Genomic DNA, 26,160 nt, shown 5'->3' with positions numbered 1-26,160 from the left:
TCGAATGGATGAAATATTTATGCTAGCTGATTTAAAGTGCACTGCAATGACTCATTTTGATATCAGCAGTGTTTACCTCTTGGCTATCTAAATGTATGTGGCATTAAGGGTTTTTGTTTTTACTGATTGCTTTGGTCAGTGGGTTTCAAGCTTGCCTGTTGGTTTCTTGATACCCAAAATATCAAATATGTTTATCTCTGTTTCCATAAGTTGTTTATTTTCTCCTTTAAATATAGGCTAAAAATGCAGATCCGAGAATGATCTTCTTGAAGTTGCACCGCACTTTGTAAATCATTTTCTAATACTAACAAATTCATTTTGAAAGGTGCAGCTTTCAGAATTCAGGTACCCCGTAATCTAGTTTGACAGGTAATACTTAACAAAGACTAGAATATTTCGAGAATATTTAAACTTATTTAAAAAAAGATAAAGTTTGATAAGACTGATGAAATATAACAGGATAAAAAATAGCTTATTTTGCATACAATTAGAATAGTTCTTCCCAGTGCATTTTCATTAATGATAGAAACTAGAATTATTGTATATAACAGAATTTAACTGCATTCTCACTTTTAAAAACAAAAATAGAAATAGCTGCTGTTGTTGCTACTGAGAGTAAAGTCTGGATAATTCTGATCATTTCATTTTCCTGCATATTTGTTTAAAATTATATTTAGCTCAGTTTATTTTTTTCTCCTCCTGACCAGTACTTTCACAAAAGTTTTTTTTTTTTAAAGAGGTGAGACCACACTTGGAGTTTTTGTGCAGGTTTGGTCACCCAGCTGCAGGAGGATGTTATTAAGCTAGAATGAGTATGGAAAAGATTCAGAAGGATGTTTCCAGGACTGGAATGCTTGTTGTATAAGGAGAAACTGGATATGCATAGAAGGCTGAGGTGACCTTATAGACGTATACAAAATCATGAAGGTCAAGATGATCAGTCATCTTCCCAGCATGGATGAGTCTACAATATGAGGGCATAGATTTTGACAGAGAGGGAAAAAATTAAAGAAGATCTCAGGGGCATCTCTTTCACCCAGTGGGTATTTGGGACGAGTTGCCTGTGGAAGTTGTGGAGGCGGGTATAATTAAGAGTATTTAAAATACATTAAGACAGATGCGTAGATAGGAAATGGTTAGAAGGATATGGGCCAATTGGGTAAAAATGACAAGCTCAGTTTGATTGCCTTTGATGAGATTGTCCAATGGTCCTGATACAATGTTGTGTAACTCTAATGTGTAGAGGTTTGAGGAGACTTAGGCAGAGTTGGAACAGAATTAGTTGATTGCATTGTGCAAATCACCAACAGTATTAAAACAATAATTAAAATAAGGGAAATGGAGAAAATCAACAATATTTTCCTGCATGTCTGTCCCTTATTTTTTAATGCAGGTAAACCTATCAACATGTCACAATCGGACAAGTTTTGTAAAAAAAAAACTATAAGATGAACAAGAAGTATTTGAAATACAAATAAAAGTGTACTTTCAAAGCTTTAAAATACATCGGGGGAAAGCTTTTAATTGTTTTTACGCAAGTTTGCAGTGTTGTGACAAACATAAATCATTTACCTGTTAACTTGGTGAATACGGTGGTTGGCATAGACTTACCCACTTCCAAACAATAATTTTGTCTGAAAATGTGTGGAGGTAAAAAAAAAGCCAGTGTCTAAAGCATTCCATATTTTCTGTAGCATGTTTCAAAGATCTTTTTTTTAATACTATAGCTTCCGATCCAATAGAATCACCTATCCAATGGTTTTGTCCATGTGGCTTCCTTTACCACTTCCTTACATCAATGGAAGGTAATAATTTGTTGCTCAGCCAAGTGTAAAGCTTTCTTTTTTTTATCTAGTAGGACTTTAGAGGAAAGATTTATGTGGTTTGGATTCTAAATGGCATCAGAACAGAAGATGTGGCACTTTTAAAACCTCCTTGCACTTCAATAGCAAAAACTATATACTGTGAGCATTGGCATTAATCTCTCGCATTTGGATATTGATACCTGTGTAATATTTTAATTATTTTCTAGTGTGTTTATTATGCTTGTGCTTCACACATCCTGATTTTTTTTAGTCATACAAGAAATTAGGATTGAAGATACTTTGAAGTCACTTGACAAAACCGTGTTTGTCTGCAATGTTTCATTTAAGTTTAACTAATGTTTCAACATTTTCTTCTCCCCAGTCTGAGTCCTGGCGACATAGTTTCTAACATTGTTTTCATCCCAACTTGCCTTTAAATCAATTCTAATTTTAGGAGGTGGACAAGGGTATATGATTGATTTATTTGATTAATTTGCTTCAGTGTTTCCAAGTGAGAGGGATCTAAGAACCTTATTTGATTCCTTCCTGGTTGATTGGTGAAGATCTAGAATGTGTGCACAGTCTTAGAGGTGTGAGTCCATGTTATCACTTTTGGAGTTGCTTCAAATCATTTGACCACCCGAAGTACTGAATGTCTTTTGATCTGACGTAAGATTTTGACTTGAAGGCAAGAATGCTACTACTGTCATTTGGGCTGAAGGTTATCTCAAAGTTTGTGAATTATGTTTTTTCTTTCGTTACCTTTAAGTCCTTTGTGGCACACTACAAAATATTTTTTCCCACCAAAATGTTTGCGGCATTGTTTGTAAAGCAGGCCTAAAAGAAATATATACAAAATGAATTGGAAATTATTTGGATATATTCCAAAATCTGGTTCAGAGTCTTAGTTTGCAAAACGGACAAAAAATTGGCATCAAATGTTCTCAAAGACTAGGAACTGTGACCAAATAAGTTCTATTGTGATCCCAACATAACCTAGAATTAAGCGGAGATTCAATTTTCTCCTTTTCATCTCATGAAGTTGTAGATCTCTTGCTAAAATATTTTTTTGCGTGTGGCAGGAGTTCATTATTCATATTCACATGTTGATGACAATTTGACAGTAGGTCTAGCAGCAAAGTTTCTTATTTTAGCACAGGCAATACACAAAGCACTTCCTTAAATAGTCACTTGATAATGATCACAAGTGGGTAGCCGACTATCCCATCAGATAAGGCTCATGGTAACCAAATCAGTCCAGTGAAAGCTATAGCTATAAGCTATAGATGAGCACTATTGATGTACAAGTTTCTATAATTAAACTGGTCCAAGTTTTGATGATTTCAGTAACAATTAAAGGGTGTAAAATCTATGTCAGAAAGAGAAAAATGCAATGGGATTCTTCACTTGTAACTATTTGATGAGCCAATAAGTCAGCTAACACCACATGGTTTCATAAAGAAGTAACATACACTGGTTTGAAAAAGATAGACACAATATGCTGGAGTAACTCTCCAGCGAGTCAGGCAGCATCTCTGGAGAAAAAAATAGGTGATGTTTTGGGTTGGATCCCTTCTTTACTCTGAAGAAGGCTTCCGATCCAAAACCTTACCTATTCCTTTTCTCTAAAGATGCTGCCCGATCTGCTGTTACTCCAGTATTTTGTGGCTTTCTTCAGTATAAACTAGCATCTGCAGTTCCTTCCTGCACATTTTAACTATTAGTTTGACAAGAAATGTACTACACAATGCATTGTACTGGTAACATTTAATTTACTTTAAAATCTAAAGCAAGCTTTTACAGATACTGGAAATCTGAGCCGAAGTAGAAAATATGGAAATTCTCAGTAGGTTGGGCAGTATCTGTGGAACACAAAAAAAAATGTTGTGAGACACTAAAATGTTAACTCTGTGTCTCTACCCAGTGATTGTACCCATTGTACTGAGTATTTTTGTTCTATTATTAACTTATTGTGATAAGATAATTTTTTAATTTGTATAGTACAAGTATTAGATCCAATTCATTGTACAATTTCAATAGATGTGACTGAGAACAGTCATGTCTCCATCCATCGACTCATGAAAAACAAAATTATTTCGAATGTAATCCCAATAGAGAGAAAGTTATTTAACAAGATATTCCCAATAATAAATGTAATTTTAACAAGGAATAATTTTAAGGATGTTAAAATTGCAGTCTTGTTGACACTAATCTTAATTGTTAATGTCCTAGTTTTTTAAACCGTTTATAATGAAGAAAGGAAGAACAGCAAGTGGGTGTATTCCCTTCTTCCTTAGGAGTAATTCTCCATTCTAAATTCGAAAGCAAAACTAATGTGTTCATTTCTCCACAAATGTATTTTTATTTCTAGTCAGTCAAATCAGAAGTCATTTCTGACAAGAAGCAACTGGAATAATTTTTCTTCAGCTTCCTTCTAAAGTTTATGCAGAATAGTTCAATGTTTGCATTAACCTGTATAATTTTTTAATGAGAAACATACAAATGTATGATTGCTATACATGCATACACGTAATAAATACCTTTTTGATGTTTTGCAGAGTAAGGTCTTAGATCATATTTGCCACAATTGCCTCCCAGAAAATTCAAATATATCTGGATCAGCTAAAACTCTTGCAGGTTTTGCATTACAGCTGATGCACAATGAGTTCATATCGGAGACTTTTGTTTCAATCTGGCCGTGACAAATTATTTTCTATGACATAAATTCTTAATCCTGATGTTTGGATTTTTAAATTATCCCTTGTGAAGTGTGTTCTTAATTTCTTTCCTGAACGGGGCAAAATGTATTTAGCTAACCTTATATTCTTCCAACATGTGGGTTCATGGTCCAATTCGGTTTATTGTGTCAGAAAATTATTATATTATAAATCCAAATTTCTTTCAAGATACCCTTTTGTATAAGTCTTACAAGTTCTAATAAAATAAATAGGACCTAAATAAATCTGTTGACCAATGTTATTGTTTGATTTGTATATATTAGTGTTCAAGGAGAATTATCACATCACCACCTTTGTTCTGCAAGTTATGTGTGAGAAAGCTGAAGGGGCGTGTTCGGATCTAAGAAATGCTGACAGGATAGAGTTCAATTTATGCCTGAAGTATAGAGTGGGCAATATTTTAGTATACTAGTAAAGCTCATTGAGAAAATATAATAATCTCTTTTATCTGAAACCATTCCAAGTTTACCAGGGGAAAATGCCAATGGAAAGATGTTTCTCTGAGCTGTGTCTCCTTAATTGTGTTGTCTTAAAGATGATCTCAATGTCAATATGTTGCACCCCTTGTCTTTACAATATTGCTCTTTGAATTTTATTTGTTACTGTTTTGTTTCATTGCAAATATTATGACTATCAATATGAACTAGTTATGGATGGACAAAGAGTATATTAATAAGGCTGGATAATTTTAACAGCTATTTTGTAATTGCATTCCACAGTCAATCAACCCATGCATATTGCTGATAATATAAAGGACTAGCACTGATAACCTAACCAGTCATATTTCACAGAATAATGTTTAACTGCCTCAACCAGCTTTAAGACCGAGGGGCATTGTGGATGGAGCCTGTTTCCTGAGAGAGATTTTTGACATTGGCTTTCAAAGTCCCAGTGAGCCTGGAACATATGACTTTAATCTGGCAATTGTGCACATCCAGCTTCTGACATGCTTGCCACAGCAGACTCCCAAGCAGTCTGAACTTTGACACATTGCCCTTTTTAATCTTCTAATGCTTCTTCATAGATCAAGAAACACTTCCGATTAGTTTTGCATTGTCATTTTATTTTAATAAAGCCTAACATTAAGCCACAGGTTATTGTTTTATTCTCGTTGTGCTTTGGTTTACAAACAAACACTGCAAAAGGGGATTTTGAATTGGCATCTACCTCGTCTAATTCAACGAACAAGGTGGACATGGCAGAGTTAAACTTTACAGTGACAGTTTCAGTCAGTGACAGTTTCGTTATCCATGTTGCCACATTGGCTAATTGCCCATTTTATTGGTGGGTTCTTTTTCTCCATGCTTCAAATTTTATCTTTAAATACCATTGTTTTTGTGTTTAGTACTTCTTTGGCCAACTCTCACCACCTTTTTAGCTCCTCCATTGTAGCAAGATGCTGCTTTTAAACCATATCTAACAGTCCCTGGATCTGTCAGCTGTTGTTGTATAGGGCAGAGGGTGCAGAACAAAACCCTTCGTTTGGTAACACCAGTTCAACCAGTTTCATGAGACATAACCTTTGAACATTTATTTCATTTTCAGTTTTGGTCCTCAACCAAATTGAGGTCCAACTAAGTAACACTGATTACATTTCCCTTCTTTGCAAGGGTTGGGATTTAAAAAAATACATTTATACCAATGTTATTAAAAAAAGGCACTGAAAATTAAGCAAGCATTCCTAATAATAAAAATGGAAATGGTTTTATTTCCATAAACAAATCCCTTTTTAGAACAATGTCATGTTGCACAATGGCAAGTTGTGTAATTACAGCCATTCTTATTTGGGCATGTAAGTTCCTAGATGATTGTCTTTGTGTTAAAGAAAATACATTTTCACCCTTGAGTTTGTTTGTAACTAAATCAGTTTACAATAAAAGACTGTGGCTTTCTCTTGCTTTTGCTTACTCAACTTGTGAGTAGAGTTCTAATAACATGCTTTTCCCTTCTCTTAGAACATTTCCTCTCCTGAGAGTTCCCCAGTGCATAGGCCTGAGCCGATTTCACCAGAGGTAGTTATCCCAGTATCTCATTTAAACTCGCAAGGCTGAAATAGGTTCTTGCGGCATCTCTCCCTCTCTCTCTTGCTCTGTGATTCCAACACAATCTTTTTACAACACGATTCTTATATTTTCATCTGGTTGAATTTGTGCATGTCTGACTCAAGTCATTAATTTTTGCCAAACTGTGATTTAGGGTTGGAAACAAAATAGTAATAATAACCTGGAGGAAGGAGAGAGAGAGAGAGCGAAAGGCAGGGGATAGGACCGAGGATCTGTCTGTGTATCTGATGAGATAACAAAGCAATAAATGGCATACAAGTCTAGTGGAACTTAAATTATAACTCCAGAGCATTAAATGATAACTGGCACAATTACTATTATCCTCATTGTCATGTTTGCTAGGAGTCTACTATTGTATCAGTTCACTAATTTGGTCGATCCTTTGTTTAAATCTGGATCATGTCAACCCATCCAATTCATTGGGAGTTGCTTATAAAAATATCCCAATTTATACCAATAGTGCAGAACTCGACCATTTTATTGTCCCAGCTGCTTTTACTCCACAGTAGGTTTCCTGGTGGAAATTGCTGTGGTACAGTTTTCCTTTTGTCATGGTTGTTTGCCAGCTCAGCGTACATGGCTCTTGTGAATTATGCTTGTTGCTGTCATTCTGCAGGCAGTAACAAGTGAAAGCAGCTATACGTGCTGCAGCTGATTCTGATGCAGCTCACATGCATGTAGAAGGAGGTGATTGGGCCCATCAAGTCCACGCTGGTTCCAATCTTGTCTTAGACACAAGGGAGGAAACTATGAACCCAGAGGAAAGCACTTGAGGTCAGGATTGAGCTTTGCTCGGTGCTGCTGTCCTCACTATTTGTAGAAAGATATACCAGTTCCAAACAACAAGCCTTCAATCACAGTGACATGAAAACGTATCGTTGAATCCAGTAATTTTTCTTATAGCTGATCAATGTGAACCAATTTAAATGAACAAATTTAAATTTCTAGTATTTTAAGGATTAAAGTGGCATTTTAAGGATTTAGTAGCAATCTCACTAAGCATAGAAGCAGGTTAACTAAATATCACCTTCCCTCCCAAAGAAATGGATGGTTGTATTAAAATGTTCCACTTTAGAAGATGAATTTATTTTTTAAAGGAAGATTTCCACAGTCTGTTCAGACTAAAAGCCTGCTGGTCTTGTGTGGTAAATGTGGTAGTTAATCTTTGTTGATTCGCAGACAGATCTTCTGACGTTGAGATAGATTTAGTTAATTAACATGTTGCTTTGTGAAGAATTGGACTCCAATTCACAACTGTCACCTACATGAATTGATCTTTTTGTGAGTGTGTGAGATGCAACCGTTCTGATTGTGCAGCCAATCCAACTGCCTGCCTAACATTCAAAACGTTAACCTTCACCTTGAGGATGCAGTGCATACTGTAGACCATTCACCTTCACAGATGAGGCATAAGGAGTTTGTTGTAGAGACAACATTGCTTCAACTATAGGTTTTTGCAAGCGGATGAATTTAAGCTACTGTTAATAAAGTTTTTGCAATTCAGAATAGAAAATCTGAATTAAAATATTTTGTCTGGAGGTGAAGACTTGATTTAGAAACTTTCATTTGCAGCCACTTTCCGACTCTGCAATTGGCTTTTGCAGTATAATTTCTTTATCAAGCTAATTTGATTTTGTTTAGGCACCTTCAGATTTATCACCTGTATAATTTCGCCTTTATTTGGCTCAACTTTAACTCTCTCACAGGAGGCAGTTTTGCTGGCTGTGTTCTTGGATAAAAAAATATAAATTGATGTAAAGATGAGTAACCAACTGAAATAGTTTGTAGCCAGCTTCAGTCATCAGATGCTTAAAGAATTTCTGTGACATTTATATATCAAGTCTTCTGTTCCCTTGGACTTCACAAAGGTGTGATAATGGATATTCCTAATACCTAAATTCCTTCATTAAAGCATGTTGTAAAGTGTTTTGAAAATTTTCCAAAAGTATTTTGATAGTGTCCTCCAATAACATTACTCAATAAGCCCAAGTTTTTCATCAAAAATAGATTTATATTTGCCCTTTTATAATATGCCCTTTTCAAAAATATTTAAGCAATTTCCTTGCTCTCTCAGCCCGTAACGGTAAAATATATTGTAGGTGTACAGTTGGCTGATCTTCCTTTCTTTGGCTTTTCACTTCAAGAATGTGAAGCAGTCAATATTAAATACTAATAATTTGACCATGGCTATACTTAGCTTGAGACCAGACAACCAAATAAAACCCTGTAAAGCAGGCAGTTAGAAACCCTGCATCCTGGTTGGGAGAGTCAGAGCTGCCAAGTCCTCAAATTACCCATGCATACTCTGGAGTTAGCTTTGGCAACTGTGGTGAACTGGACCGATGAAGACTTAGATATTTCAAAGTTTTTGTAGTTGGCTCGCCTTTGTTTGTATGGGAAGATGATTATGTTAAAAGTATAAAAATGAGGTCTCCAGAGGAAAAGTAAAGATTTTTTGTCCTTTTGAGTCCATATGTTTTGGCACATATTAAATACAGGTGTTGGTAGTTTTAATTATAAATGTATTTCTTTCCAATGAACTGAGGTAACTAGTTAAGTCAAAAGGAATTCACCTTGATGGGAAAATTAACTTTCAGCAGTTTTGACTATTTAAGGAATAATTTAAATCTTAATCTTATATTTGGTTTATTGCATAGACAATGATTTTAAAATAATGTCTGTTAAATTCATTGGTGGAAAGGCATAGATGCTTTAAAACAAAATTAAAATAATTGTTTGGGCGTTTTGTAATCTAATGCCCTTAACAGTGATTTAAGGAAAATACCAAAGATAAATGACAGGCTTAAAAGATCCACTGCAGTAGACGTACAATGTTTATTTTGATCGGATTACTTCTCAACAACATCTAGAAACTCCTTGTGCCTGAATCTGTGAAAGGACATCTATTAAAACTGCCATTACACTAACCTAATGGAGGTGACTAGCAAAGCATCAAGTTACTTATTGTGTGAATAAGGAATGTATTGAAGCATTTGTATAATTGTAGTGTGATGCTCTTTATCAATAAAGCACTGACACCTGTAAGATATATTGTACACCTACAGTTTTTAATCAAATACTCCAGGTTTTGGGAAGATGAGGTAAAGATCCGAGCCTGACGACGGGAGGAGTTGACTGATTTGTTGATAAATATGCTTCTGTTAGACTCCAGACATCTAAATTTATTGTTTCTAGATTTATTTCAGTGCAGATCCAGCACCAGGCTACAACCCATGTATCTTGAGGAAAATAAGCTGGAACAGGCCATTCAACTCCTTGTACCCGCTCCATCATTCAAAAAGATCATAGCTGATCTGATATCAACTCCACTGTCCTCCTATTTACCAATAGGAGGAGCCCTGTAGAGGAGCCCTTGACTCCTCTATAGTCCAAACATCTGTCAGTCTCAACTTGATGCATTCACATCTTTCCAGAGTTCCAAAGATTCATGAGTGACTGTGGAAATAATGTCAACCCTTTATTCTGAAACGTTGCAACGTAATTCCATATTCCACAAAGGAAAACATTCTCTCAGCACCCACCAAGCCCCTCAGTGTATATCATTGGGAATGTTGAAGATTTGGGATTCGAATGCTGTAATTAGTGCACAAAATTGTAAAATTTATGGGGGGGGGGGGGGGGGGGGGGTTAGCTGGAAGTCGTGACATTTCTTTGATTAAAATAGACCAGTGGAAACCTTTAAACATCTTTTACATTTTATGTATTTGCCATTTGGGGATAGCTTTTTTTTTGCAGATTTGCACTGCCATTCAAATGACAAATGTCACCTTTGTTAGCCAAGTATAATTAAAATAGGTATTAGTTTAGATTCCCAGACTGGAGGTCCACTGGAGGTGACAGTCTCATAAGGAAAAAATCTACACCCCAAAGGTACTTAGAGTTTTTTATTATCTCATTGCGCTACCAGGTTATCACAGCAAAACGAGGGCCTGGTAGCAAGTTTTTAAAATGTATTCACAGAATGTGGACATCGCTGTGTAGGACAGAATTAATTGTCCCTTCCCAATTGCTAGGCCATTTCATAGATAGTCGAAAATCAACTACTTCCACTGTGGCCAAAGCAGCCATGGAAGATGTATTTCTGACAAACAAAACAGTATTTTACAAATATTCTGCTAATTTCAATAGTTAATTACATTCTTTTTTTTAATCGCCACAATGGGATTTGAACTCATACCTCTAGATTGTTCGTCCAAGCTCTTAATGGCAATGCTTGTATTTTAACCTGCCTTGCATCAATTTTTTTTTAAATGTCTACATTTGAGTAGGCTACAATTTCAAAGGGCAGCAGTTTTGATTAGTCTACCTTTGATCCACGAGCAGGTCTGACGTTGTCAAATATCTCGCATAAACATTAGCGGCAAGGATCCTAGGGACATAACGGCTTTTTCCTTAATGTGTTCAGAGGGTGTAACTGACAGTAGTACTGGAAATGGGTGCACTTGGGAGAGCTTGTGGACTTTCTTTAGGGAGCTAAAAGAGGATATCTCCTGCTGAATGCTTCCAGTGCCAGCATTGGAGACCTAAGAGCTATCATCCCAGCACCCAGTGCACTGCTGAGCTGCTATTTGCAACTTCAACTGAAAACTAAATTTCAGCCTCCTTAGAGGAGAATCGTTCATTCACTTTTTATGCTATCCGTGCATCTGACTGGATGTTAAACATAATGGATGCTGAGCAGATTTTTTAATATAAGATGCACATGGAGAAAGGGTTAGCTGAAAGTAGAAACCTGGTTCCCTGAGCTAAAGTTACCAGAACATTGTGGAGGCATCTTGTAGAACGCTCTTAAAATTATGCATCAGCCTGTGCATATGTTTGCATCAAAAATACCAGTGTTGGTGAAAGGAGTCGTCATAAATGCACCATAAATCTATCAGAAATATTCTTTGGGAAATGTTCTCAAGATTGTGGGTTAAATACATATGTTAAAGATTTGATATGTATTTAAGGCATTTATAATTTAATGATCAGAAAATTTTTAAATTACTGTGCTGGTGTTTAAACAGAAGCAGAGTTCAGTCAACCGCCTCACTTGAAATAGTTTCTTTTGATTCCCCTCGTCAGGCTCATTTATTTTAATTTATCACTAACAAATAGTTCCTCCTTCTGTCATTTCAGCCGCCCCTGAGAGCGGATAATGACCAGTCCAGGACTGGTTTTTCAGATCTTTCTCTTCAAGCTGACCCAGATGCCACTACTCTTCGGGTCACCGTGGTAACCGAGGTGCCACTGTCAGACTGTGCTGCTGAACTTCCATGTCCTACATTAACATTCCCCAGTGAATCTGAAACTGGGTTTACAGGAAGGAACAGCGATGGTCCCTTGTCCCTGAAAAATGCAGAACAAGCATTCAGGACAGAGTTTAACTTAATCTATGCCTGTTCGCCTTTGAACTCCAACCTCCGAGACCTCACTCCGACACACAGGCTGGAGGGCCCTTACAGAGGACTCGAGAACAGAACCAATTACACCAGTGACAGGAAATCTTCACAATCGGAGCGAGGGTTTGGTGACGCTGTGTACATGAGTCCTTCTGGAGACTCCAGCTTTAGTAGACAAGGCCAAGGATTCTTGCCTGAGACTCTGCCAGGATCCATGTCTCCTCAAGCAGATCGGCAACCGTTTTCTGAAGGAAATACAACACCTCAGCAAAATCCACCACAGAAGAAAAAGGCAAGTAACCAAATTTATGATAGCTCTGGGTATTATGCAGAAATACAACAATTTATGAGTAGCTCGCCTTAAGTTACTTAATTTTTCCAAAGGTTAAATGAGGATGCTACATACATAGAAAAGTAATTATATGATAAAACATAATGTTTTCACTTTAAAAGCTAAATACTTTTTAGGGAAAGAAGATCCAACTCTTGAGGTCATGACCAAATCTAATAAAGTAACTTTTCACATGTTTACCAGCTTTCACTTTATCTACCATGATATTTGTTTCTTTTTATGCCGAATAGGAGATTATAGGTTGACAAGCACAGGAGCTGCAAACAGAGCCTAATCGTTTAATGTTAAGAAGAAAATATTTGCCTTTTTAAATCAAAAACTAAAGTTCAAAACAACATATTAATACATCATTTTATAAAGAACCTAAAGGAGTTCATTACTGCTAATTTAAAAATTGTTTGGAAACTGATACTTTCAATCATTTCAAGTCAAAGCCTTCCAAGTCCTGTATTTTTCTTATTTTACATCAGAGCAACTGACAGTTTTACCAAACAATGTAACCAACATCACTTTAATTGCTTAACCTTTGGTGATTACGATTTTATGGATTACGTTGGAAACTTTTGAATTCCCTTCCTAATATTATCCACTTCTTCAATTTGGAGCTCCTTAAGATCCACACTTCAAACAAGATTTGACTACGGAAGCAGAAAATCGCAATGAAATCAGTGCTGCTTTCAGCCTACAGGGATCATGGCTGATCCTTGAACACAACACCCCAATCCCTCTCTCTCCCCCTACCACTTGATACCTTTAGTGCATGGAAATCCATCCATCTGCTTCTTAAATATGTGCAATGAGGGCTCTGAAAGGATGTGAAGGCTTTGAAGAGGATATAGAATTGCTTTGCCTGGATTAGAGGCCATAGGGCAACAAGAAGAAGTTGGACAAACTTGGATTGTTTTCTCTGGAGCTTCGGAGGCTGAGGGGAGACCTGATGGGTTTATAACATTATGAGGGGCACAGATAGTGCACACAGTCAGAAACTTTTTTCCAGGGTATCAAAGATGAGAGGGGATAGCTTTAAGCTTGTAGGGAGGAAATGTAAATAAAATGAGTGGAGCAAGTTTTTTTTGTACAGAGAGAGTGTTAGGTGCCTGGGATATGCTGCTAGGGGTGGTAGTGGAAGCAGATTGGATAGTGGCTTTTAGATGGTTAGTTAAATATGCAGGGAATGGGGGGGGGCTATATAATATAGCTATACAATATAGCTATAATGTGCAGGCAGAGAGATGGCATCATGTTCGGCACAGACATTATGGGCTGAGAGTCTGTTCCTGTGTGGTACTGCACCATGTTCTATATTGCCCATGCTGAAACTGACTATGTGTCCCGCTATCTGCTCTTTACATGGTTTGGTGCTGATTTTTTTTAAATTATACTTCTATGAGGCACCTTGAGATTAGAGGCAGTATATGTCATTGTCAGATGATATAAGATGGCCTTCTGCTGCAATTATGCCCAATAATTGTCCTTTAGTATTGGTTTAGGTTTATTGATGTCACACGTACTGAGGTACAATGGAAAGTTTTGGTCTGCATGCTATCCAATCAGAACAGATAATACTATACATTTAAGTCAAACTGAAGTAAAATAGGTACAGCAAAGGAGAAGATACAGAGTGAAGAATATAGTTCTCAGCATTGTAGCAAATCATTTCCACAGATTACGTCCAATATCCGCAATGGGATAGAAGTATATTAGACTATACCCTAGCTTATGGAAGGACTGATAACAAAGGAAGAAGCTGTTTCTGAGTCTGCTGGTGCACACTTTCAACCTTCTGCAAGCCATGATTTTCTTCCCTTTCTACTATTTAGTAGTGAATCATAGTTGGCGAGCACAGGAGCAGAAAACCTAATCTTGAGTTTTAATATTAGAAACAATTTGCTTGCAGTTGAAGAAGAAAAGGAAAGTAAAGGCCAATGTTGCCTGGTTAATGCACAGTTTTAGCAGAGGGAGAAGGACAGGACATGCTCAAGATGCAAGAACACAAATCATGCTAATAGCAACATAGTCCACGGACGATTTGTAAAAGTAGTAACGATTTGGTAATGGTGTAGTGCACGTTCCCACAAAGGGGAGGCACACTTAGTATTTTTGTAGCATTGAGGATTTTGTGTGGGAATGGTAGTGAATGTTGTGTCTCTAAAAACATGAAGTTGCTAGTTATCCATTTATCTATCAGGAACTGCTCACCATTCCAGTGGCTGAGCTACTATTTGCAAATGTACCCAGTAAAGTAGCAGGGGAAAATGTGGAATGCTTCTGGAACTAAATCCTTCCCAGGCCATCTGAGATGAATATGTTGTCTGTACTGGTTTTGGCTCTTTCTAGGAGAGGAAATTGTCAGGCTGTATGATGTATGAAATGCCTTCCTATCCACACAGTCCAAACAGTAATGTAAATTCCCATTGGAAATATCTCGAATTCTCCTCACATTTTTTTGTAACTGTCTAGGTATGCTTGTGTATGCTGGACCTCATACATATACCTTCTCCAGCGAATGTTGGCATGAGCAGAAAAAAATGCAGACACACCAACAAACCATAAGCCAAACTTAAAAGGGATTTACTAAGTGGAAACATCAGCCGAGTTTGAGTTTGGCAGGAATGTCTTGGAGTGGGGGGTGTGGAGGGGGTGGAAGAGGAAGAGGTGGAGGTGATGCAGGGAGGATGGGGGCTGGCGATTGCCAAATCTATGCTCCAAGTTGGCCTCCAACCCAGCAGATCGACCATTCCTTTGCCATTCAAGCATGTTGATTTTGCTTTTGTACCCTCACAGCCAAGTCTCTCTCTTCCCCCTTTTGCGTCTGGTCTCCTGATATTTTTCCGCCCTGTCCAAGTGGCAACGTAATAAGGAGGCAGCGAATGTATAACTGAAGGTGTGGGTTGAAGGACAATGAGAACTCTTTGACATCTACCTGAAGCACCAACAAGGACAGTTGAGACCAAAATATTGGATTTCAGTATCAGACTGTCCCTCTTTCAATACAACAATGAACTGTTAGTTTGCACTATGGGCTCAGTTCCTGAGTATTATCCAGCAGATAAGGTGTTAGTTCCCTGATGTTTGAGAATATCTGCTTGGTTGCCCAAGTAAATTATTTGTACTTCCCTGAAAATGTTCACACCATTGAAATGTCATGGAAGTAGTAACAGATATTCTTACACGACTCATGTTGTGCTCGTTTTCAAGGTATCTTTGCTGGAATATAGAAAACGTCAACAAGAAGCGAGAGGAAGTAATTCCAAATCAGACTGCCTCAGCTCAGATCTTTCCAAAACACCCAGCAACATGGGCACTCCAACCAGACGAAATAGCGACGGCACTTGTGCACAGTCAGCAACAAATGGTGATTCCACCGCCATATCTAGGTCACGTAGATCATCGTCACCCCAAAGTGGTTTTTCATCACCAGTGCACGCTTCAGTGCCTCAGGTTGAGGAGGTCAGTCCATCGGATCCGGCTAGCAGCAAGAATGCAACTCTCTCTGCAGCAGCCAGCATTAAAAGTCGGAACAGCATGAGTACGAGGTGGTGAGTATACTATCCAATTCAAGGCAACATTTTTATCTGAGAGTAGAATTGGGGATTACATTTTTGCTCAATTGAAGTCCAAGCTGCTGCCTCACAGTGTCAGAGACCCAAATGCGATCCTGACCTCGGGTGTTGTCTGTGAAGTTCCCTATGACCCTATGGGTTTCTTCCCACATCCCAAAGACGTCCAGGTTTATATGTTAATTGACCTCTATAATTTAACTTTAGTGTGTAGGGAGTAGATGTGAAAGTGGGATAAGGTAGACATAGACATAGAAAATAGGTGCAGGAGTAGGCCATTCGGCCCTTCGAGCCTGCACCGCCATTCAATATGGCTGATCATCCAACTCAGTATCCTGTACCTGCCTTCTCTCCATACCACCTGATCCCTTTAGCCACAAGGGCCACATCTAACTCCCTCTTAAATATAGCCAATGAACTGGCCTCAACTACCTTCTGTGGCAGAGAGTTCCAGAGATTCACCAGGTAGGACTAGTGTAATAGCTGATTGGTGGACTCTATACACTATTTTCATACTCTATTTTTCAATCAATCAATGCTAGTTTAGGACTTGTGTTGTAGTAACTACTGGTGTTGTAGTAGTTACTCGGTTGAGGTTCTGTTTAATGATCGTGAGCCTCTAGTTATGGAAACTGATTTTATTCATTTTTGAGCTTCACTAAATTACTATTCTAACTCCATTGTTATATTCTTTCCTGAAGGCAATGAGCCAGCATAGTTTAATTGTCCCTTTCTTAGCCAAGCACTGTGAGGCCAGTTAATGATTTCCCCAAAATGTAATACTGCTTCGTCTGAGAAAACTAGTTCAGCACAGTCTTGGAACCTTTTGGCTTTTGGCTAAAAGACATTGTACAATATCTGGCTGTTTTTCTAGTAGTGGTTGCTTGTCCAGGGTGTAGAAATTAAGGATGAACCATACCCTGGGGAGCAGATGTCATGTATAATCATTAACCAAGTGTTTCTTAGAGCAGTGAACCACCCACCTCTGCAGATGATGTACCTGCAGACTGTGCTCTTAAAGTAAGGCCCATTGTGACCCCACACCTTCCACCATGCAAGGACATTGCTATTAGAGGGCAGAGCAAGCCTTGCCCAATAAAGAACTGGAAAAATGTTGACCGTTGGCTAAAATATGTGTAGGCTTTACAGGTGGTGAAGTTTTTCAAATTTGTATATACTAATAAAAACCATTTGAACATTTTTTAAACAATTATTAAAAATGTTAGAGGATGTACATTTTTTAAGCAGTTCTGACATTAAAAAAATCTATAACATATAAATTATTTTAGCTTTTTTATTTTAATATATCTCCAATTATCAATGACATTACAAAGCAGTGTTCTTTGATAACAACAGAATGTAAAAGGACCATCTGGGCAGTCTTAGAGTGAGGCTTCAGGACCTGAGTCCCAATTGCAGATAGCTTTTGGATTGCTATGGATTGGCTCAGGCATTAGCTAGGCCTTTTCCAGATAAAGAATTGGCATGAGTAGAGAACCAAGTTCATATCCATAGCAAGCCCCACAAGAATGGAGAGATAAACAAAGAGAAGAAAGCTATTTGGGGATAAAAATTGGTGTGGTTGTATTTTTATTTTAGGATGGTCCCTACATCAGTAGAACGATTGCGAGAAGATCGGGGAACGTTGGAACGTGTTCTTAGGAGGGTGGAAATTGGAAGTATGAAGCGAACAGGAGAAGAGCGAAGCACATTGGACCGTGTTCTGAGAAGAATAGAAACCAGTGCAGTGGACTCTGCGAGGGAGAAGGACACAGGTAATGAACATTATTAACTGATCTGGAGTTTTTTTGTGAAGTTTGCAAATGTATTTTGTATGGTCTAAATCTTCTGTGTTCTTTTGAGCCTTTTTCCACTGCAAAGTTATGGCTGTTGGTTTCTTTTAAATAAAGTACTTAATACAGCTTCAATATAATGCACTCGTTATCACACTACTAGTCATGTCGACTAAGATGGAAATGAAGTGAATATTAATTTCATTTATAATGTAGGTGTTAAAACCTGTGTTGTATCTAGGTGTGCTGATTTTTACATATTTGGCACCAAATGTTATTTTGACAGATTGTTGGTGTCGATCAGATGCTGAATACACTAGTACTGCACATGGCACTAATCCACAATGCTGATTCACTATAGTGCTCTTGGCCTTCCAGTCCAACCACTCACCAGCATGCACTCCTTCCACATCGTCTTCCCTTCGCCCCTCCTCATCCCATCGTACCTCAACTAAGACATCCCCTGGTGCTGCACATTTCTGTGCCAAAAACCCAACCTGGCCCAGCAATAAATCACCCAGTCAGTGTGAAGAGTTTACCTATGAGAGCAAGTGTGAGACAGGCCAGGACAAGTGGTGTAAACACTCAGTGGTGAGATGAGGGGCTCAGGCTGCATCCAGACCAGCACGGTAAATGTAGACCATTACTGGGATTTGGCTGCAGTAGCTACACTGGTCGACAGATCATCTAGATCCGGTGGTCTCTCTCATCACCTTTAGCTGAATATGATGGATACTGCTGTCCTGTCCTCTTGGTCGAACCTGTTCCCACAGAGCAATCTCCAGTCTTTTGCAACCAAAAACTGAGGGAGGCGCTTACTTGCATCTCAATCCCATAGGAGGTGATGTGAGAGAGATAGCAGACCATGGGTAGTGCATATGGAGCACGTGCTGCCAGTCCCTGGCAATGGACGTATGCTCACCAGGTGATTGTGATGCACCTTTGGGTTGCACATCCTACAGCAGGCTCTCAATCAGCTGGGCAACTGGGCTAAGGAATTGCTAATGGAGTTTAATGCAGATAAGTGTGAGGTGTTGCATTGTGAGAAGTAAAACCAGGGCAGACCCTTGGCAGTGAATAGCAGGGCCCTGGGGAAAGCTGTTGAGCAGAGGGATCTTGGAGTACAGGTACACAGTTCCCTGAAAGTGCCATCACAGGTAGATTGGAAGGTGAAGAAGGCTTTTGGTACATTGTCCTTCATTAGAAACATAGAAAATAGGTGCAGGAGTAGGCCATTCGGCCCTTCGAGCCTGCACCGCCATTCAATATGATCATGGCTGATCATCCAACTCAGTATCCTGTACCTGCCTTCTCTCCATACCCCCTGATCCCTTTAGCCACAAGGGCCACATCTAACTCCCTCTTAAATATAGCCAATGAACTGGCCTCAACTACATTCTGTGGCAGAGAATTCCAGAGATTCACCACTCTCTGTGTAAAAAATGTTTTTCTCATCTCAGTCCTAAAAGATTTCCCCTTTATCCTTAAACTGTGACCCCTTGTTCTGGACTTCCCCAACATCGGGAACAATCTTCCTGCATCTAGCCTGTCCAGCCCCTTATGAATTTTGTAAGTTTCTATAAGATCCCCCCTCAATCTTCTAAATTCTAGCGAGTACAAGCCGAGTCTATCCAGTCTTTCTTCATATGAAAGTCCTGACATCCCAGGAATCAGTCTGGTGAACCTTCTCTGTACTCCCTCTATGGCAAGAATGTCCTTCCTCAGATTAGGAGACTAAAACTGTACGCAATACTCCAGATGTTGTCTCACCAAGACCATGTACAACTGCAGTAGATTAGTCAGGGTATTGAATAGAGAAGTTGGGATGTTATGTTACTGTTGAACAAGACGTAGGTGAGGCCAAATTTGGAGTACCGTATAATAACAAGGAACTGCAGATGCTGGTTTATACCAAAGATACGCACAAAATTCTGGAGTAACTCAGCGGGTCAGGTAGCATCTCTGGAGAACGTGGATAGGTGACATTTCAGACAGACGGGTTCCAGCCCAAAACGTTGCCTATCCATGTTCTTCAGAGATATTGCCTGACCTGCTGAGTTACTTCAATGTTTTGGGACTATCTTTGGAGTACTGCTGGTATAGGAAGGATGTCATTAAGCTGGAAAGAGTGAAGAGTAGATTTACAAGGATGTGGCCAGGACCTGAGAGGCTGAACTGTAGAGGGGAAGGGCAGGCTAGGACTTTATTCCTTGGAGTGCAGGAGGCTGAGGGATGAGGGGTATATAAAATCATGATAATGCACAGAATCTTTTGCCTAGGGCAGGGAAATCAAAAACAAAAGGACATGTGTTTAGGTTGACATGGGCAAAATTTAATACGATCCTGAGGGTCAACTTTTTCATTGAGCATCTGGAATGAACTGCCAGAGGAGGTAGTTGAAGCAGGTACTATAACAGCATTTAAAAGACACTTGGACACGTACATGGATTGGAAAGATCTAAAGAGATATGGGTAAATGGGACCAGCTTAAATGGGGAATCCTGGTCGGCATGGAGAAGTTTGGCTGAAGGACAAATTTCTGTGCTGTATGATGATTGGTATCTGTAGTCCCACAGTCCAGCCAACAACAGTCCTCAAAGGCAGTCACCACACTGATGCGTGGGGCAATTCATCACTCGATTCATGACATATTCCTTGCTTTGTTGGGAAAGCTAATAACACATCTTTCAATATATAATGTTATAATGATCCCATGTAGCGATTTTGTGTTTTCTTGTCAAAGCATCCTCAGCATTAAGTGAGGTATCACAGCTACCACTACTCTACAATGTAATTCATATCAATTACCCTCAATATCAGATAGCACAGAAGGCAAAGGCAAAAGCAATGGAAGTGTTTCTTTCCAGGGAGCTAGAGTACAAAAACAGGGATGTAATGCGGAGGCTCTAAGGCCCTGGATTTGGAGTATTGGGCAATTTTGGGCACCATATCTGAGGTGCTGGCCCTGGAGAGGGTCCAGACGTTTACAAGAATGATCCCAGGAATGAGTGGGTTAATTTATGATTATACACTGGGCCTGTACTCGCTGGAGTTTAGAAGATTGGGGGGGGGGGGGGGGGGGGGCCTAATTGAAATGTACCAAATAATGAAAGGCTTGGATAGAGTGGATGTGGAGAGGGTGTTTCCTCTAGTGGGCGAGTCTCGGACTAGAGGTCATAGCCTCAGAATTAAAGGACGACCTTAAGGAAGGAGATGAGAAGGAATTTATTTAGTCAGAGGGTGATGAATCTGTGGAATTCTTTGCCATCGAAGGCTGTGGAGGCCGTCAATGGATATTTTTAAGGCAGAGATAGATAGATTCTTGATTAGAATGGGTGTCAGGGGTTATGGGGAGAAGGCAGGAGAATGGGGTTAGGAGGGAGAGAAAGATCAGCCATGATTAAATGGCAGAGTAGACTTGATGGGCCGAATGGGCTGATTTTACTTCTATTATGACATGACATCCTCCCATGCATACTTTCCAATTAATCGTCCTTGTCGATAAAATCCATAAGCAATTATAATAATTTTGATTTATCCTGTAGTATTTGCATTCTAAATCAGCAACCGCAGTAGTTCAGGGTAAATGAAACCTACATTTAAAGCAATCCGATGTTTTTTACTCCACTTTTATGGTTTAACTGCAGACCAGACTACGATGCTGTGCACAGCCTTGATGAATGAAAGTTGGAAAGCAGCTGTGGAGAGATGGTGCAAAGAAAAGATTAATATTAAATACAGCTTCATTAGAGGTAGCATTAGAATTTATAGGTTGCGTTTATTTAAACCAGCGCCTGACAATACAGTGCATTCAAAGGCCTTAATCTGAAGGTAATCTCTCCTCCACCACCTCCCCAACCCACCATCTCCTCAGTAGCATAATATTCAAAGTGCTGAAAAGAAAACAATGATTGCTTTGATATTGGAATAGTTAAACTTTGGTTGCAGTCTATATTTAATCCTTGTAGTCTCTGTTGGGATGAGTGTTATTTTGTTTCTTGCTGCCAGTGACATCGCTCTTACTGCTGCGTTTTCAGATTCCACAGACGGTGAAGGATCAGAGACGCATGGCCTTGCACGCATCAAGGGTTCCCCAATTCAGAGTCCGCAGAGATATAGCCACAGTCCTTCCAGATATAATCACCAGGTAAAGATGCCTTCCCTCACCAAGACAATTCTTCCAGTTTGTTGTTAAGCAAAAAAATTATAAAACAATAGAGACTTTTCTTCTGTGCTGGCTTGGTCTTAATCACACTCCTCTTCTTTTCGTATCTCTTTATCATCCATTTAAGACATTGGGATCCTAGATTGGTAAAATTTACCAAGAAACCATTTGTTGATCTGAGTGAAATTCCCATTATTTATTTCTCCGTGTGGAGTTCCTCTGTCTCTTAAGCCCTGATGATTTATTGTTTCACAACATAGGTCTTGATCAATTTCCAAAGGTGTCCAATGTATGTACAAAGGTGCAAGGAAGTTCTTAATACTGTTATTAAATCATTTGGAGCTTGCTGCACCTATAACTAGCATTTTCTGTGGACCTTACAGACAGTCATCTACTTCACACTCCCTCAACAGGATTATTGGCCGATCAGGTTCACAAGACTATCCAGATACTTTGTTTCATACTACAGAGACTGTGATCAGTTGCTTTCAACCTTACATTTTTGTTGTTAACTTAGCTTCCTCGCACTTGTACCAGAATGCCTTTGATATGATCTGCGATTGACTACGTAAATTAATTTGAACACATTACAGCAATCCCATTTGTAACTAACTGAGTAAGATTGTGGATGATCTCCCATTCGCTGCAAATGAGTGCAAGATTCATGCTCTTTATTATTTTGCAAAATTGGGATGTTACATAGTTGTGCTTGCACTATTTGTACCTCCATTTTCTGTTTTTACATTAGTGTAAACAAAGGGCAAGGGATTTCACTTTAATGTTTCATCTGGAAATACGAGTTATACATGGTGTTTTATTATATTTTTAATAGATGCATTATATAAGTGTGTTTTTGTTACATTAATTAACTTTAATCAACTTCTGCAGGCACAATCTGACGGAGTCGTCCCTGAATCTCACGTACTTCCACAACAAAGTATGTCTCCCTACAGAACGCACAGCTCCTCGAGTGTTCCCTCGGCTCACACTCAAGGACATGTCTACAGATCTTCATCCCATTCGATGGGGCAGAGTGGATCCCAACATCCGATAGACTCCAGCTCAACAACAACTCCTGTCTCTACTCTCTACTTGAGCCCAGTTCATTCAACGTCTGTTGATACCTCTGTGGTCCAGTACGTTGGGAATTCTGGATACTACAGTGGTCAGCAGCATTCTGGGAGTGTCTTGCATACACTGAGTAGCACTCAACAAAAGACTAATTCTGGATCTACTCCTTCTACTGCTGCTAGCCCACTACAGAGCACCACAAAAAACTTAACTGACTCAACGTTGACCCCAACTCCAAGCACCATAAACTCTACAGTTTCACAGACTGCAAAGCCATCACAATCAGGCTCATGGACCTCAAGCCCGGCAGGTTCAGGGCAAGCGCTTCACTCTGGAGCTAAGATTGGCACAGCATCAAGTTCTCAGCACTACCGAAGAACTGGGGTAACCCAGTACCAACCTCCACAGGTCCAAGGTGCAAATGTAAGAACGCAATCAAGCACATATTAGAAGATGGACACAGCTATGACCATGTTGGAGATGTTTGCCTGGGTATATAACTCTTATGTGTCCGTCTATGCCACGGGCATATGGATCTAGTGTGGCGTAAACAACTTTATGGAACTCGAGTTCTGGTTATTGTTGGGCCTATATCAGCATTTACTAGAACATCTTCATACTGTACAAATTCCTGTACAAAAACAAAAGTAAGAGTTAAGAATTGTGTACCTATTGGTAAGGTACATTTTAAGCTTATAATTCAGATAAATATTGTTTAGGCTTTTTTCCTCCAGTTTATTTTAAATAAACTAGTCATGTGCAGTAAGACTTTTTTTTATAAAAGCAAAACGAATGCGTTTGTAGCGTCAAAAAATAAAGACACGGAGGAAGGGGTGTTGATAGGGTGGGGAGAATTTGTTCAGGCACACGTTCCACGTGCCCGCTTCTCACATGTATACTGTAATATCCTGGAGTAGAAAATTTTATTTATCTAATTTTATATATAACCATTCTAGGCTAGCTATTATCTTACCCACACAGCGGAGTTTAATCCACGGTGCTGCAAAGAGTTTTTATTTTACACTTGATGCTGTGAGTTCCCCAACGTTGAGGCGCAAGAGTGGAAGAGAAGTGTGTTTCAGTGACTGTTACAATCTCAAGTTTTTTTTAATTTGAAATCTTAAATTCAGGTCTGTGTTCAACTGAAGGGAGACGGTGATCTCCATTTTGAAAGATGTAACATGTGACAAATACAAGTTTAAAAAAAAAAGTGATGCAGCCTTGCTGCATATTGTATAATGAGAGTTTAATACTGTTCTTTTATTCAGAACACTGTATATACCACAGCTACTTGTTATCCTCAGAGGATTTAGTTGCCTGACTTTGCATAATGTACATTGGTAATTTTTTTTTGTGTATAATTTCCCTCGTGCACCTTTTTTCCTCTATTTTCTTTTTGACAACAGCTTTCAATCTACCATTGGGCGTCTCCATGTGCAGTCTTTTTTTCCGATGTGCGATGTGCATGAGGCGAGTTTGTTCCTGAATGTAGCTGTTGACTGAGTTGCACATCATTTACAATCAAGGAGAATTTAAAAAAAAATACAAAATGGAACGGTAGCCTTGCTTTCTAAACATGTACAGTCAACCCCTCCTGTGGAGTGTACAAAAATAAAACAGTTCATTTCTGCAACCTTCTTTCTCCATATTTTCATTTTTTGTATTTTAAGATTGCAATGTAAAATGTACACTTTAAATTTGAATGTTTGCTATCCCAGTGATATTTATCTTTTGTTGCAAGCAGTATTGTACTTCGTCTCTTACCGTCTTCAGTTTTGTTATGCCGGGTCAGGTGTTCAGGCTCGGGATACAGAGAAATAACCTGCTACCTGCACTCTCACAATTCCTCAGTCTGTTTTACTCTGTAATTATCCTGATGTGACTTCTGTGAAAGAACAATTGCACTAAGAGCTAAACACACTCAGAAGATGGTGGGTATGTGGAACGAGCTGCCAGGGAAAGTAATTAAGGCAGGTACAGTATCATTTTAAAAGACATTTGGATAGGTACATGGATAAGAAAGGTTCAGAGGGATTTGGCCAAATACAGGCAAATGGGACTGGCTTAGATTGGGCATCTTGCTCAGCATGGACAAGTTGGACCAAAGGGCTTGTTTCTGTGTGTATGACTGTTCAGAATATTTTCTCTCCAGAAATGCTGCCTGTCCCACTGAGTTACTCCAGCATTTTGTGTCTACCTTTGATTTAAACCAACACCTGCAGTTCTTTCCTACACTATTCAGAATATTATTGATACAAATACTATTCCCAGTGCTGCTTTCACTGTATGCTGATTTCCCCCCTAGTTTCTTACACTTGTACAACTTACTATAGTTCTGTTCGTAAAGCAGATGAAGTAATTTTACCTACTTAAGAAGATGGTGAGCTCTTATGATAAAATAAGAATTATTTATTCACAGATCAGTTAAATGTTTAATTTGTAACTCTTAATTTAAAAGGCACTCCAACAGTGTGTCTTAGATGGGATACAAATATGCTTCTTTAATAGCTAAGATTTCCCACTCCTTGGAACTAATAAACCCACCAATTGATAGTTCCCTTGTGGGTTGCACACCATCCTGATTTACTGCCATCCCTATTGCACAATACTGTAACTTAGTCAAATCAATGAAATACTGTGAAAGTGACTCACCACCACCTACTCTGCAGGAAAAAAAACTGGTCCTCACCAACAATGTTTACATCCCAATAATGAAGTTTAAAAGCTCTGAGTGTTTTTCAGTAGTGGTATTTACATTGCTTGTTATAGTCCAGCCTCCTTTGTGGGCTTAACATCTAACTTGTGTTTCTTTGTCTTTGACTTACCCATGCATGAAAGTAATTACAGGTCCACCACTGATTTTTCCGCCACCCTTGGTTCCAGAGCCTTTCTGGATTATCTATTTTGCCAGACCAATAAAGATCACGACCTCCGAGAGGAATCGAACAGGACGCTCCGGGGCCGAGATACAGGCCCACAAAGTCGACTATGGGAACGGATCCGCCAGCTGTGGCCGGGTCGGAGTTCCAGAGTTCAAGGCCGCACATGGGGCAAATTCGACTCGACGATCGGCCGCAGAAGCCTGCTAAGGAAGTGCGTTCTTGTCATTTTCTTCGGATTAAAGGAGGTGCTAGATCACCAGTTGCTGTCAATAGAACAGTATTAATATGTGATCAGCCATATGATCACTTCCAATCTGCCTATACAT

General features: G+C 39.0%; 1 protein-coding gene across 9 annotated transcripts in view; it reads left to right on the top strand.

Moving 5' to 3' along the window:
- setd5 (SET domain containing 5) overlaps window positions 1-24,585 on the top strand; it is a 145,722-nt gene extending 121,137 nt beyond the window's left edge. For 8 of the 9 annotated variants that reach the window (XM_033037121.1, XM_033037115.1, XM_033037123.1 and 5 more), the window contains 6 exons: window positions 6,499-6,555; window positions 11,749-12,303; window positions 15,562-15,902; window positions 17,523-17,698; window positions 21,754-21,863; window positions 22,770-24,585. In XM_033037121.1, coding sequence (XP_032893012.1) covers window positions 6,499-6,555; window positions 11,749-12,303; window positions 15,562-15,902; window positions 17,523-17,698; window positions 21,754-21,863; window positions 22,770-23,402 — 1,872 coding nt within the window. In that variant the 3' untranslated portion in view covers window positions 23,403-24,585. The remainder of the gene's footprint in view (window positions 1-6,498; window positions 6,556-11,748; window positions 12,304-15,561; window positions 15,903-17,522; window positions 17,699-21,753; window positions 21,864-22,769) is intronic. The other variant, XM_033037122.1, reaches the window with a different exon arrangement.
- Window positions 24,586-26,160: the final 1,575 nt, after the last annotated feature.

The sequence above is a fragment of the Amblyraja radiata genome, chromosome 18 (assembly GCF_010909765.2).
Source record: "Amblyraja radiata isolate CabotCenter1 chromosome 18, sAmbRad1.1.pri, whole genome shotgun sequence".
In the NCBI taxonomy this organism is placed as follows: Eukaryota; Metazoa; Chordata; class Chondrichthyes; order Rajiformes; family Rajidae; genus Amblyraja; species Amblyraja radiata.
This window is presented reverse-complemented; position numbering and strand designations above follow the sequence as displayed.